The sequence below is a fragment of the Syngnathus acus genome, chromosome 22 (assembly GCF_901709675.1).
Source record: "Syngnathus acus chromosome 22, fSynAcu1.2, whole genome shotgun sequence".
In the NCBI taxonomy this organism is placed as follows: Eukaryota; Metazoa; Chordata; class Actinopteri; order Syngnathiformes; family Syngnathidae; genus Syngnathus; species Syngnathus acus.
The window spans coordinates 8,272,021-8,286,569 of record NC_051106.1 but is presented as its reverse complement, the minus strand read 5'-3'; the positions used below and the strand labels follow the sequence as shown (position 1 = coordinate 8,286,569).

General features: G+C 44.5%; 3 protein-coding genes and 1 long non-coding RNA gene across 5 annotated transcripts; 1 reads left to right on the top strand and 3 right to left on the bottom strand.

Moving 5' to 3' along the window:
• Positions 1–256: 256 nt before the first annotated feature.
• sav1 (salvador family WW domain containing protein 1) lies at positions 257–4,898 on the top strand. Its single transcript, XM_037241326.1, has 5 exons — positions 257–598; positions 1,357–1,842; positions 3,091–3,361; positions 3,430–3,588; positions 4,040–4,898. The coding sequence occupies exons 1-5, from the start codon at positions 505–507 to the stop codon at positions 4,245–4,247; spliced, it is 1,218 nt and encodes a 405-aa protein (XP_037097221.1). The 5' UTR covers positions 257–504; the 3' UTR covers positions 4,248–4,898.
• Positions 4,899–5,049: 151 nt separating this feature from the next.
• On the bottom strand, positions 5,050–5,872 carry LOC119116209 (galectin-8-like). The gene is made up of 2 exons (XM_037241443.1): positions 5,590–5,872; positions 5,050–5,514 (listed from the first exon to the last, which is right to left on the bottom strand). The coding sequence occupies exons 1-2, from the start codon at positions 5,719–5,721 to the stop codon at positions 5,368–5,370; spliced, it is 279 nt and encodes a 92-aa protein (XP_037097338.1). The 5' UTR covers positions 5,722–5,872; the 3' UTR covers positions 5,050–5,367.
• Positions 5,873–5,969: 97 nt separating this feature from the next.
• On the bottom strand, positions 5,970–8,162 carry LOC119116217. Its single transcript, XR_005096240.1, has 6 exons — positions 7,965–8,162; positions 6,978–7,123; positions 6,681–6,882; positions 6,330–6,486; positions 6,163–6,255; positions 5,970–6,087 (listed from the first exon to the last, which is right to left on the bottom strand). It is a non-coding gene; the product is annotated as an uncharacterized LOC119116217 (long non-coding RNA).
• A 1,760-nt stretch (positions 8,163–9,922) lies between these two features.
• On the bottom strand, positions 9,923–14,190 carry atl1 (atlastin GTPase 1). 2 transcript variants are annotated; one of them, XM_037241258.1, is made up of 14 exons: positions 13,905–14,190; positions 12,825–13,075; positions 12,607–12,741; positions 12,411–12,515; positions 12,229–12,279; positions 12,026–12,082; positions 11,867–11,959; positions 11,657–11,795; positions 11,414–11,541; positions 11,288–11,344; positions 11,151–11,222; positions 10,658–11,089; positions 10,435–10,449; positions 9,923–10,353 (listed from the first exon to the last, which is right to left on the bottom strand). In XM_037241258.1, the coding sequence occupies exons 1-14, from the start codon at positions 13,942–13,944 to the stop codon at positions 10,219–10,221; spliced, it is 1,710 nt and encodes a 569-aa protein (XP_037097153.1). In that variant the 5' UTR covers positions 13,945–14,190; the 3' UTR covers positions 9,923–10,218. The 2 variants fall into 2 exon arrangements, with proteins under 2 accessions (XP_037097153.1, XP_037097154.1); XM_037241259.1 differs by having other exon boundaries at positions 13,911–14,190.
• Between the last annotated feature and the right edge of the window lie 359 nt (positions 14,191–14,549).

Genomic DNA, 14,549 nt, shown 5'->3' with positions numbered 1-14,549 from the left:
TATTTACTTCACACTGTTATGGGGGGGAAAATTTGCCACACATTTTTTTGTTTGGGGTTTATTATTCATTTTTTCTTTTTCCCTTTTCCTTAAAATGTGTGCTTTATATTGGACGAAAGGGATGTTATTGCAGAAAATTAAAAGATGACATACTTTAAAATTGTGTTTATTTTTTTATTTTTAATTGTTTTCAATTTTTTAATTGTATTAGTTCGAATAACCACTTGTGCGCATGCGCCCGCAGGTAGAGTGTACGCATGCGCACCAAAACCTCAACTGACTGGAGCGACGTCTCCTTCTTGCTAGCATCGGCTAGGCTAATACTCGCCTCCTCCTCCTTCGAAGCAGTCCGCTTCCAAAATGTTCTGTATCTGCGCTCGGCGACGAGGAGAGCGGGGCGGCCGCCGAGCGGAGGGCTTGACATCGCCGCGTTGTTGACGTCCTCTCCCCGCCCCTCCTCCGCCTCCCCCATCACCGCCGCCACGCTCAAACTGGAGTTTTATTATGCTCTCGCGAAAGAAGAGTAAAAGCGAGTCGTCGAAGCCGGCCGAGGTCCACGGAAAGTATGTGAAGAAGGAGACGTCGCCGCTCCTCCGAAGTAAGCAACAGGCTGCTGGATAGTTAGCCTAGCTTAGCCTGGTTTAGCCCATCTTGCTATCGATTTTGTTTTGCTGTTAACACCCCGTATGGAGGTAGAATTATTTGTTTTTTTCTCTTATTTTTGTTTTTATTTAGTTTATGCTGAACTCACGTTTACGTGCACTTTTAAACTTTAAAACCAACCAGCTGCTGTCCTGACTGCGTAGCGTAAAACAAAGGTTCCCAGATACCGTTAACGTCAGTTGCAATGGCCACAATTCCAATGATAATATAATATCCATCATAATCTAGTGTCCAGTGTGTTGTCTCGTGTCTCAGCATGTCCTCATTTGTCCCGTAACGTCCCGTTTGTTTTGTCCCCGATCATGTATCCTGCTGCGTCTCGTTTTGTTTCATCAAGTCCCATTTATTCCGTTTTTTTTTTTTTTTTTTAAACATACCTTACCATACCATAATGTTGGGTGCCCAATTTTCTCTCACCATGTTCCTATCATGCAGATATATCTCCTATTCATTCTCATTTTGTACTGTCATGTCCTATTGTGGCCCATAATGTCCCACATTATCATGGGAATATGGTCCAAACAGTCCCCCCTTTTTCTGACCCAGTTCCTCCGAGTGGATTTTAAACTTGGGCATCCCAACGCATGTAGTTGCCTGTCATTGTCTGAAATGGAAACTCCTAACTGTCCTTGAAGTGAGCAACTTTTCACATCAAGTTAAAACTAACGCAAGTTGGGTTTTTTTTTCCGACAGATCTTATGCCCTCATTCATCCGTCATGGCCCCACCATCCCCCGCCGCGCCGACGTGCCAATGCCCGACATGGGACCCTCCGCTTTCCCGGCGACCCCCGGCCGGGAGCCGGCGTTGTCCCGCAGCAAGAGCTTCCTCCGCACCGCCGTGCCACGTCCGCCGCACGAGGCGGCCCGCCGCGAGAGCCATCGCTTGTCCGCGCCGCCGTACCTGCCACGCAGTCTCGGCGAGCTGCCGCACGAATACGCCGGCTCGCTGCAGTCCTTCCTGACGGACGGCGGACCCGTGTCGGAGAACGGCGACGCCGGGCTCTACTACTACCACCCGCAGGAGGCTTCCTACTACGACGGGAGGCAGCAGCAGCAGCAGCCTCGGAGGATGCCGGAACGCTTCCCGGATGACTACCACTACTATGAGCATGGAGAACCCAACTTCCAAAGAGTTCCGCGGCAACGCACGCCCCCCACACCCAGCAGACCCCCTTCAGGTAATTTTTCACCGTCGGCGGCAGGGATCAAGATTGCCTGCTCTTTTTATTTTGCATACACATTTGCCACAAACGTCACATTACAGTGCAAACACAAAATACATATTTAGGCAAGTTTCCCCGGCCCTACAGGTACGCCGCAAATTGTCACGGCCGTGTTTAAAGATAGATTCAGGGCCACATGAACAAGCCTTTTCATATCCGCGCCGCATGTTCCCGACGCGCGTCACGCTAAGGTTGGCGTGATAGGAATGCAGGCAGAGGCTTCTCGGGAAGCCACACAGCGCTCTTTGCTTCATCTTGTGTGTTTGTGTTCTTTATCTTACTCAACATGACAAACTTGTGACCGTGTGCTCTATTTAAGGCACTCGGGCTATGCGCACATCAGCACATTTGTGTTTTCCTGGGCATTTTTGGCCACCTTCCCCGTGAGAGCCTACGTTTCATTTTCCAATACAAAGACGCAAAATCTTTGCATTCTACTACATTGCCATGTTGATTTGGGTTACGGTATGTGCCTGTCTGTTATTCGGGGCTCTGATATAATGTCTGAAGCTTGCAAATGTATTGTTGGGTTTAAAGCTATCATGGCACCTGTTGTTTTGACTTGCACTCGACAGCCTCTCCTAAATACTAGAAAGAGTTTGAGACCTTGGGAGCTTTTTATTTATGTTTGATGACACTGCAAGCTTAACATTTGTGGATTTAAAAACAACCCAATTTGGGTTCAAAATTGGGAGGTTGGGATCATTTGACCCAACTTTGTACACAACAACCCAAAAATTGGGTTTTTCCTACTTGCTGTCATAAATTTATAAACATGCCACTATATGTCACAGTCTGTCAAAATGCCTTAGTTTAGCGATTAGCATTAGCTTCCCCATCTTGTCACATTTTCTCCTTTGTCGCTGCATTGACTTCTCCTCGTCCGCCGTCAGTGACAACACTGAGTACGTCCAAAGTGCAGGAAATGGCTGACACGGCGAGGAGGATGGCGATGAAGATGAGGATGAGGATGACGAGTCGGTTGCGGAGGAGGCGGAGTACATTTCTGTGGCGCGCTCTCACATTCCTCTTCTTCGCTCACCAACTTCCAGTGACCTCGCTCTCATGCTCTCTCGACGCATTTGTCACCTCCCAAACACGCTTTTAGAGGCGTGTTGTCAATAAAAGTGGCTATCAAAAGTCTTCACACCCCTGCTTGTTTGCTAGTGTGGCTGAGGGAAATACTTGTCATCCTCCCTGCAGGCATAGGTCGAATCCAGGCCAAGTCACTGGGGAACCTCTCCAGCCTGACTGCAGAGGACCTGCCCCTCCCCACCGGCTGGACCGTGGACTGGACCATCCGCGGCAGGAAGTACTACATCGACCACAACACTAACACCACGCACTGGAGCCACCCGCTAGAGCGCGAGGGGCTCCCGCCGGGCTGGGAGAAGGTGGAGTCGGCCGAATTTGGCGTCTATTACGTGGACCACATCAACAAGAGGGCGCAGTATCGCCACCCCTGTGCTCCTAGGTACTTCATTTCTCACGGGACCATGCTCCTCACTCCTTTACTTAAAAATCTCCAAATTTGTTTTGTAGTGTGCCGCGCTACGACCAGCCGCCGCCTCTGCCGCTTCCGCCCATCACCTATCAGCCGCGGCCCACCGAGAGGAACCAGCCGGTGCTGGTGCCGGCGAACCCCTACCACACCGCCGAGATCCCGGACTGGCTGCAGGTCTACGCCCGTGCCCCCCTCAAGTGAGTACTTGACTTTTATTCAGCAACCGGTCTGTTGTTGGTTTCAAATGACATGAGAGTAGGACTGGGATAAAAAAAAAAAAAAAAAAAAAAATTAAATCATATTTACCAAACACAGAAGAAGCAAACCTAAATAGTCAAATTATTTGCAAGAAATATTTCAGAACCCATGATCATGTAAATCAAATGCGGCGCAACTGGCAGACTCAAGTATACAAGTCACTAAAAATTTGAAAAGTAATTTAAAAACTTGAATTTCCACTCTAGGAGTGTCCATGTTACATAAACAAACCGCTTTGAAACGAGGCTCGTCTTAGGCAGCCAAATAACCTGCCAGTACAAAACAAATGCGCACTTCTTCCACTGCTCAACCATTTCCATATGGAGCAACTTGGTCGGTGTCGAGCGTAGTCATTCGGGGTGGACGCAACGGGCGTTGCTCTTCTGCCAGGTACGACCACATCCTGAAGTGGGAGCTCTTCCAGCTGGCCGACCTGGACACGTACCAGGGCATGCTGAAGCTGCTCTTCATGAAGGAACTGGAGCACATCGTCAAGTCGTACGAGGCGTACCGCCAGGCGCTGCTCTCCGAGGTGGAGGCGCGCAAACAGCGGCAGCAGTGGTACGCCCAGCAGCCCCCCGGCAACAGCTTCATGTGACCAAAACGCCCCTCTTCGCCTCGTGTGCCTTTGCCTCTTGATCCAAATATGTATCACAAGAAACATTCAGATGAAGAAGCTACCACCTGGGAGGACTGGCAAAGCAACATTGTGCCTTTTAAACGCTGAACCAAAAGGCAGCAATTGCAACACAGACGTGTTGGACGACTTTTTTTGGCCCCCCCCTTTTTTGTAATGATTTTTTCAAGGCAATCCACCAAAACCTGTGCGATATTTAAGTGTCTAAGGAATGCATAGGATGGCATTTCTTTTAAGGAAAAGCATCACCTCGGAAAGATTATAAGCTACTGGAACTTTAGGAAACACTTTTTCATTCAAAAGACTAAAAAAAAAAAAAAAGTTCTATTTTTTTTTGTCAAGATGCTAACTGTTACACCTTTTATATGATATTCAGAAATGTCTCAAAGCCATACGTTGCTGGTTGGACAGTACTTTATGCCAGCAAGAAAATGAGAAATATCTTATTTTAATATATATCTGAAAATTTCTATGCAGGTTCCGCCCATTTCCGCGGTTGGGATTGTGTACGAAAAGTGAGCCGTAGATTTTGGAAAAATGGTTTCTCTGTAAATTTGATTATGGTGGAAAATTAAATTTCAGAGGTTCAATTTGAAACTCTGGTTCACTACACTTGGGTGAAATATTAAATGTTTTGTTCAATCACTACAATATTTAAATTTAGTATTTGGTCAAATTTTCTGAAAATACATTACAACCTGGTAAAAATAACTCCATGGTGGTGCTGTTAGCAGAAATTTGGTAGAGACCCAAAAAAACAACATATTGCTTATTTTTTTATTCTGGCATGCAAAGAAATGAAGGTTTACAGAAAATTGATAAATCACTTGTGACCTGATCCCCGAGCAACTGATGTCATGGTGGTACAAGACAAAATGGCCTCCTTTAGGTGCTTAATATAATTCCCCCAAAAGCACTGTGGTTAAATAAGTGGGGTGCATCGAACATAAAGGAAACTTATACCTACAAAAAACAAAGAAATCTTATCCTTTATAATACCTAACTTATACCTTAACTTATACCTTAACTTGAGCTAATCATAGAGTAGGTGGCAGCTCGGATCATGTTCAAGGCCTTTGTGTCAAATCTGCCTGATGTCAATCAATGTCACGTTGCCCTTGGCTCCCACACGGTCGATCTTGGCCACGGGAGCTCGGTACTTGTAGCTCAGGTGGACGTCGCCGTTGATGGTCATGTTGAAGAATTTGGCAGTACACTTGACGATCATCTGAGCAACAGATAGAAACATAGCAGCTTGAGATCTTTTAAGCATGAAGGGTGTCTACAAGTAGATTGTTGTTACCTCAAAGAACTGGCCTCGTCCAAAAGGGAAGGAGGTTCCTTGCTTGCGCTCCTCCTTGCCCCACTTGCCGGACAGGTAAGAGTTCATCACCAGCACATTCACATCTGTTAACCAGTTGAAGCGAGCACTCATGTGCAGCGGAATACTGGCGTCATTGCTCAGGAAACTGACGTTAAAACTGCAAGACAAACAAAAATACAAAGAAATTATGGTAGCGGGCTATTTGTGAGCAATTATGGCCTCACCGTGTTGCGTTCTGATGGACACGTCCTTTGATGATGATGACTCTGCCGTCCTCCAGCTCTCCAACCAGCTTCGCGAATTGCAAATTCTATAACGCAATTTGTAAAAAAAAAATAATGTGACTTAATAATAATGCTCAAAAATGAGACGTACCTTCCTAGCCTTGTAATCTTTAATGTCCAGTGCGCGTGAGCAGTTGACACCACGAGATGAACAGGACAGTCCATTGATCAGAGTTATGTTGAGCGCTGTTTTCTGGAAATCAAAAAAAAAAAAATCATCATCATGAATTCATGCTACTTTCCGTTGTTGCCGGGGTTAACTACTCACGGGCACGACCTTTCCCGAAATGACCATATTGGTGACGACCTCCAGTGCCAGTTTCTCTGTTTTGTCCAAAGCTCCAAAGCCATTTGGCGCCACCTGAAACCAACCAACAGCAGGATTAGCTAGCGCAAAGTCTGGTTTGCTCCGATTTTCTTGAACATGTTACTCACAAACAACTGGGGTTCCATGAAACGTTTGCAGATGTATGGCATGTCGGTGAAGATGCAGTTATAGTTGTACCAGCGCCCATCATCGCGGCTCAACATGGAAGCACATCGGCTAGTTGTCACAGACAAATACATTGAGGGCTGATCCTCCCCCCAGAACCTGCAACAAAAGCAACTTTCACACACAGATCCTGCCAAACACAAGTTCTCCGTTATGTTTTTTTTGTCGTAAAGAAAAAAACTATACGCAGTTATCACTGGGCCCTTTAAAATCTGCATAGCAACCGATGACCAGGAGAAATGTAGCCAATTCTGCAGGTTATTAAATTGTAGCGCTTTCTTTATGCTACTTACGCCACGGATCTGTTGAAACGACTTCCATCAGTCCACTTCCAGCCTCCTGATTTGTACTTCAGGCCCATCCAGGTGCTCCATGGGAACTACAAAAAAAGACATGTTATAGATCAATCTCTAAAGCTACCATATATGTGTATAATATATGTATATAGGTTAAAGATGGGACCTTGCTTTTGTCCAGAGTTTTGATCAGCCAGTCCTACACGATAGGATGCAGAGAGAGAGAGATGCAATAGATTAGATCAGAAATAAAGCTACTATATATGTGTAGACTATAGAAGTTTGAAATGGAACCCTCTCATCGGTGTCTTGAATGCTGGTCAGGTTGCTTTCAAGTGACAAACAGTGGCGTTCAGCCTTCTTAAAATTCCGGGCGTATTGGGAGAAGTAGTAACAGTTGTTTTTGTAGGCGCGCCAGTTTTTCTTACACTCACACTGCACTGGAAAGAAAAAACAAAAACAAAAAATGATCAAAACAAGAATATAATTTAGTATGGTGCACTAAGAAGGCCAAAAATTATTTAAATGAAAAGATGGGGTATTTGATTTTGTGTTTATTTAGAATTTATGGAATATTTAGTTCCAATTTATTAACAGCTCTGCATTAACTGTCTGCGTAGATTGCTTTAATACCATTATTGTCCACGCAGTGTCACTGTTTCCAGACGTTTACACGTAGATTCTAATTGCTTTAATCGTTCGTCAGTATGAAGAAACTTTATTTTGCCATTGCTTATGTCTGTTAAAATAGTAACTTTAGAAGGCCCTGCTGTGCCTTGAAGCTTTATTCCATCCATTAAAGCCAGTTGAAAATACAATGTCACAAATAGAACGTCACAATATTTGTTGAAAATTAACTGAAATGCTGTTTTACTTCAAGAAATAAATGAAATTATGGGGTATTTACTTCAGCAGTGATCAATTTAGCAATAATTAGTTAAATATTCGTTTATTGCACTATACTTAATTCAAGATTATATAGTTTTATTAGATTATTTTACCCTCTTGTTCCCCTGCGAATCATGAAATTGACTACCAAGAAAGTAACTAAACATCACAATTTTCTAAAGGTCACTACGCAAATCAAATGTACTAAAGTTCAAGGCCAACGGTTCAGAAACTGAATTTTTAAGGGCACCCCGCCACTCATTCTGGAACGTTTTGCATGCCGATTACTTTTTCGCCACCATGCCATTTTGTCATCCAAAAATAATCAATTCTAATTAAAAAAATCTTTATTGAAATGTTATTATATTATCAATAAATCTTAATAAATCTCACCTTGTTGCAGAAGAACACTAAACAAAAGAAAGCGAATCACTGTCAGTTTGTTGATCATCTTGAAGCCTTTGGCGAACGACCCGTCGCCGTCCAAACTTTCAAAAAGTCAGCTCGAATAGACTCAAGTAATGGAACGGACTTGCAATAGAATCGCCGCGAGGACCTCCACGCTATGTTCGCGAGCAGCGCACAAGTTCTGACCCTTCCGCAACGCACGGCCATAAATATAGGCGATCGTCTTGACGTCACTAAGAAATGGCGTGTAATAAAGCGTTCAAAATGCACCGTTCGTAGCGTTTGAAACGTAAAGACATTTACAAACAAAGTCATATTAAAGCTACAGTTATGTAAACCTGTACAGTTTATAGGTGAAATGTAATTTTGAGTTCAGTTATATAAGGTGCAACTGACTAGCTATACCCACATTAATAATAATAATAATTATTATTATTTATCCTTTTAGGACAGTGATAAAGGAGGCTACCTATTAGAAATTATTATTCACAAAACCTAATTTCTACATGTTTTACATGTTGTGCATTGCATTCAACTCAACACTTACAGAAGCGACTTTGGTTTTATTTGGTGGTTTAATAAAGGAGTTTTGGAGATGTTAAATGGATCTGTAGTGGTAATAAAGCCATTAACATTATAGTCGTCACACCAAAATAATTTTCAAAATAATGACCATCATTCATTTCAAGCGTAAACTTAATATGAGCAGTGAACTCATACATCCAATTCAAGAGTTTGAAAAATGAAAAAATCCCAAGAAATATTTGTAAGCTGTGTAATGGCATTCCCACTTGAAATGTACAGTGAAACTAAACAAAAAAACCAAATAATTGCCCATCTTGTGTGTAGAACAACCATCCACAGTAGCTTTGCTCGAGGACCCCCCCCCCCCTTAGCTTAATGCTAACAAACATGCCAAACTCCGTTGACATGCTAACAATTAGCATCGATAATCGCAGTTCTAGAAGCTTTCTTATATAAAGACAAATGATTAAACAACACGTCTCGACTAAAAAATACAAGGTCCGTTTTAGTACAATGAGTACAAAAACGTCACGTACACACGTTTGAAATCACAGCGCAACATCAAGGCCGCATCCAAAGTGCCCGGAGGTCGCGTGCGTCACATACAAAAAAAGAAATCATCAAAACAAAAACAAAGAAACATCTCACAAAAGCCACTGTCTTAAAGATTTCTGTTCCTAATCTTAATGACACATGAGAAAACATCGACACCATGCGGACAATGACTTTGCAATATACTTTGTAAATTTGCTCATCAGATAAATGATTCAGTGTACACTCAATTAGATCAAGAGTTGTGTTGGAAATTCTGTGACTTTGGTTAACAATGGCTGTGTTTTGTGGCTTCCTAAAACGTTCAACTATGGAATATACTGTACAGAGGTGTCCTAGAGTCGATTTACAATTTTTGAAAATGTCTATTGATGCAGTATTTGTTTGCTTTTGCATAAATCCATTTGATAAAATTGTATGGAGACAAAATAGACACACTTTACAGTGTTTCCTCCCTGAATGAAAAAAAAACAAAACTTTAAAGTAAATTAAACCAAATGATGACAAATATGCAATTCCATTCGCAAAAATGGTGGGAGAACAATTATATTTAAAATGATTTGAAATAATATTGCGACCTACAACATGTACAAGTCATCTTTTTAAAAAATCAATAGGTTTTCTGCGTCCATGCACACATTACAATAAAATGTGACAAACTGTAAAAAATAGGGAAAAAACAATATATACATAAAATTGTCCAACGATAATAAATAAATCTGTTGAGGATTCTGAAGTCAATGTATAGCTGTGAAATGCGTAATATTATTTTTTAATAGCATTTTAACCTATAACACGTATCGTACATATCAATAAATATCACATGAAAACCTAAAAAATACAAAAAGCTTTTTGCATAGTTGCAAAAACAATGCATGTAACAAATTGTAAGAACCAATTGAAAAAAAAAAAAAGTGGATTAAATGCAAATAAAAAAAGTCTTCTGCACGTAAAGTGACGCAATAACGAGTAGGACAGTCATTTAAGGAGGTGGGCCCTGGTTGTTCTCCAAGTGCTCTAGTAGGATAAATACTCCAGCGGCTCCCCATACGCCGCACGACATTCCCGTCCAGGTGATGATTGACAGCTGATGAGGAGGAAGCTGAGTGATGAAGATGCTCGTCGTATACAGTGAGCAGTGTACGGTCCGGTCCGTGCTGAGTCAGTCCCGCTTCCTGCCACGCTCCTCGGCCGCCGCCGCCGCCGCCTCTCCAACGTCGTCGGCCTGATGCCCAGGGAAGGCGTGCTGGTACAAGTGCCGGTGATTGGCTGCCACGTTGTACAACTTGTGCAGCGCCTGCGTTGCGGGAGGCGTCACAAGAAGGTCACGCAGGAGAATGAAAAGCATCACCGGGAAGAAGGAGTGTCACATTCTTACCTCGTTCGTGCTCCCCTGTTGAGGCGTCGAAGGGAAAACACAAAGTGAGTTCAAAACATGGAATACATTGTCACGATTTGAACGAATTAACAGGAATGCTGCCATCTGGTGGCTGTTTGACTACATTGCATGTATTGGATGAGTTGCAGGTTTGATTTTTGACTTGAATTCTCAATGGATGTGGACAGACGGATTGTGTATGGATGGAGAGATTGCGACCGACCTGGTCCCAGAGCGCCCCGGCCACCTGGTCGATGACGGCCCCCAGCTCTCGGTACTCCCCCGAGTAGCGTATGTAGGCCCAGGTGCAGAGCGTGATGAGGGCCAGGCCCAGGATCATGTTGCACAGGCTGGCGATGACGTCCACGCCCACAAAGCCCGTCACGCCTGCCGCCACGTACATGACGAAGATGACCACGAAAAGGGTAGCGGGCGTGCGGGCGGCGTGGAAAATGTTTTTGGAGTCATTGTGCTTGATGTACTGGACGAAGACCTGATCCACCTCGCCCGTCAGTTGCTGCAGGTAGCGCCGGCTGAACTCCTCGCCGCCCATCTTCTTCACGCCGCGAAAAAGCGCCAGAGCCTCCTCGCGGTGGACGGCGTGGCGCGCTTGTAGCTCGCTGGGCGCCAGGAAGGGACGGTCGCCACCGCACACCTGACGGAGAATAGAGATGAGTGGCGATCATCGGCGAGTCTCACGGCGGATGCGGGCGTACCTCCTCCATTTTCTTGCTGTACAGATCCTTGGCCGCAGCCACCGCCGCCAGGTTGTTGGCTTCCGCTGTGGCCTGACACGAACCACGACATCATTATCCGTCCAGCCACTCATCCACAAAGCTCCTAACACATTTACCTGCAGCATGGATTTAGGATGAGGCAGCTCCTCTCCTTGGTAAATCTTGATGTAGGCCTGGAGAAGACAAAAAAACGCATTAAAAGGAAAACGGTGGCCATTTTGAAATACTGGACTATCCCTGACCTTGAAGTACTCCAGCAGGCCTCTGCAGGTGATCTTACTGCCATTGATCTCCTTCACGTCAATGTTGCCAGGACTCAGGAGCCAGGGCACCAGAACCTTCAAGTTGTTGATGAACTCGCCGTCGATCTCTGCAATCATCATTTTGAAATGTCTGCTATCAGCTATTAGCTAACATTAGCTGCTACTCCGCTAACATGGCACCGCCTCGCATTTTTTTGGGCGACATCTCCGCTGTTTGGGTACCTTTGATCCGTCCGTCAAAGTGCGGATTGGTGGCCACCTTCAAGCCGGGGTGAGGCATCAAAAAGCTGGAGATGTTGGTGAAACACGAATGGATGTGTTTGCGCACGTTCTGCAGCTCCTCGTGCTGGTTCTCCGAGATCTACACGCAGGATTTGAAATGAAGTCACTTTTTAACAGGTTTCAAGGAAAGTCACATCCTTCCCCACTGACCTTGAGCCTCTTCTCCAGGAATTTCATGCCTCCCTCCTGCCCGTATGGAAACTCGTACGGGAAGCTCCAGTCTCGGATGAGGAATATCATGGACTTGCAAATAAGAGCAGATGAAGGTAAGAGCCACAAAGGTATTCTATTTTATGATCATCAAATTACCTGAAACGGTTTGAGGAAGGTCTCCTCCATTGCCAGTCGGCCGTACTCTGTGAACAGCTGTCAAGGGGGAAAAACAAAATCACAAAATGGTCATTTTGTGTCATTTATGACTTTCTCTCTGTGAAATATTTTTTAGTGGATTCATTTTCGAGCAAAAAAAAAATAAAAATACTAGACATCATCTAATCCATTTGAATATTTACCTGCAGATGCTGAAGGTCATCTTCTTGGACATTCTGGGAGATGTTGTAAACCTGTATTTCATATTTCCTATTAATTTTCTTTTTCTACAATTTTAAACCGTTGTCAGATATCTTAACAAAGCGCTATCATTGCATTATCACCAGCAGAATTTAAATTCTAAATGGGCCCACAACTGGTGTACCTGCATGGAGCTGATCATGGTGCTCAAAGCGAACACGGTGGCCGAGTCACGCAGCGTGGACTGGCTGTCGAAGGTACCTTGTGTGTCCATCAGCAGCACTGCCACCTATGTCACCACACACACACACACACACTACATTTAGTAACTATTGTTATTGTGTCCAATTTTGGGCGACAACAATAAAAGCAAACTTCACCTTGGTCCCGTCAGGCAGGTCAACAAGGAAGACCTCGCTCCAGATCTGGATGCCGGTGGTCTCCCTCTCCGAGCCCCCCCTCCACGAGAACCCGGTCAGGGGCTCGTCGGCCTGGCCCAGCCAGTCGTCCGAGCCCTGAAGTAAAAAGGTGAGTCGAACGGAACCATGCTTTATTATTGTCGTATTGCAGGACATGAGAATTGGATCGGGGTACCCACGTGGTTGTACATGTAGCGCAGCATGAAGTCCATTAGGAAGGACTTCCCCTTGCGGAAGGCCCCCGCCACCGAGATGGCCACCACCTCGCGGTCGCGCACCTCCTCGGCCAGCAGGATGCGACTCAGCGCTGCCTCGTCCAGCTCGAAGGTGTGGTCGTCCTTCACCAGCAGCACCTGGATAGGCCGCGCCCGCCCGTCCGACTCTTCGTCCTCTGAGCTCCACTCGTACATGTTCTTGTCACCCAGGGACCCTGGGGAGAAGAAAAAAAAAAAACGTCTCTGTTGATATTTTGCCATTTTTTGTAATGGCCAGCAGCTGCTCGGAAAACAATGAGGCAGGCAGTAGGATGATGACATGATTGTACCGATTTTGATTCTGGGCAACGGCAAAAATAACTTCATCCAACTCAAAATGTAAGAATTGTGTCATTAGGGCCTGACCGATACTGAGACAGTATTTTGAGGCTAATTCTGATATTTGGCAGAAAAAAATAACCGATTAATCAGCCAATTCATTTAAAAAATATAATGAACCAAATAACTTGATTTTGGTTCCTTAGCCATTACATGAATAATCAATTAATTATAGGCACACACATTTGACCTATATTTTTTTGCTTCATGTGTTTAGTTATAAATATTAAAAACAAAAATGTATGCAAAAAGGCCTCGCCCAGGCGTTGCCGCCACTGCTGCATGTTACACCAGCCGGATAAAATCAAGTGGGTCACCCTCTCTACTCCCTCCCAAAGGCGTAAATATTTTTTTTATTTATAAACATTTTAATATAATACAAACGGTCCCCCCTGAAGGTGACTTCTTGCTATTTCCCAGTGCACCATTACATAATTAAAACACTAGATCTCCCATGCATTCCCAAGACCTTAAAGGCGACATTTAAGGAACATTTCCCACGACTGGATTTTTGTCTTTTATCTTAATAATCGTTTGATATGGTGCAAAAACAACCCCCCCACCCCCGCCCGCCCCACACACACAATGACGTTGACCAGGACCTGCGCTGTTAACGCCCATAAAAAAGATGATGAATTAAAAAAACAAAAAGATGTTGGCACGTACACTCACCCCAGCTGTCTCTGTCTTTGCGGTGTTTCGCCATAGCGCCTGCCGCCCCCCCACCCTCAATATGTACAATAATGACGAGAATGAAATGGCAATGTCTCCAATGATGTTGTTGTGTCCGCTAGTGCAGCAGCTTGAAGTCTGCGGTCAGGGGCGGCAGGGAGGAGGAGGATGCGCCTGGAGAACAACACCAGAGAGATTGCAGGAGGACAACGAAGAGGAGGAAGACGACGAGGAGGAGGATGGCGCTTGGGCGCTCCGCTTGTGACGCGCAGAGATGCCATCAGGGGGCGCGCTTGTCTCCTGTCGAGGTTCGTTCAATGAACTACAGTACAGTGGCATCTCGGTATTCACGGGGGTTGACGCCCATTGAAATGCATTCCTTTTAGTTTTTTGGAAATCACAATATAGTCTAAAAAAAAACGGAAAAAAAATCACGACACATGACCAAACTAGAAACAGGTGAAAGTGTAGTTGTATTAAACGACTGATATATTATACATATCATACAAACATCACGGTGACAAATTGTTGGGGTTGTGGTGATTTTGTAAATGTATTAATATTTTAATTTGTCGACATTTTACACAGTGTTCCTGAACGCATCACCAGGTCATGAACAGCTCATTTTCTACCGTTAGG

What these genes read in the sequence shown, in the direction of transcription:
- sav1 (XM_037241326.1), top strand. Translation starts at nt 505, where the DNA reads ATGCTCTCGCGAAAGAAGAGTAAAAGCGAGTCGTCGAAGCCGGCCGAG. An exon ending in CGCCACCCCTGTGCTCCTAG is followed by an intron (nt 3,362 to 3,429) that starts GTACTTCATTTC and finishes TTTGTTTTGTAG; the next exon opens with TGTGCCGCGCTACGACCAGC. An exon ending in TACGCCCGTGCCCCCCTCAA is followed by an intron (nt 3,589 to 4,039) that starts GTGAGTACTTGA and finishes CTCTTCTGCCAG; the next exon opens with GTACGACCACATCCTGAAGT.
- LOC119116209 (XM_037241443.1), bottom strand. Translation starts at nt 5,721, where the DNA reads ATGAGTGCTCGCTTCAACTGGTTAACAGATGTGAATGTGCTGGTGATG. An exon ending in GACGAGGCCAGTTCTTTGAG is followed by an intron (nt 5,515 to 5,589) that starts GTAACAACAATC and finishes TCTGTTGCTCAG; the next exon opens with ATGATCGTCAAGTGTACTGC.
- atl1 (XM_037241258.1), bottom strand. Translation starts at nt 13,944, where the DNA reads ATGGCGAAACACCGCAAAGACAGAGACAGCTGGGGTGAGT. An exon ending in CCTTCCTCAAACCGTTTCAG is followed by an intron (nt 11,960 to 12,025) that starts GTAATTTGATGA and finishes CTTATTTGCAAG; the next exon opens with TCCATGATATTCCTCATCCG. An exon ending in CTTTGACGGACGGATCAAAG is followed by an intron (nt 11,542 to 11,656) that starts GTACCCAAACAG and finishes TGATGATTGCAG; the next exon opens with AGATCGACGGCGAGTTCATC.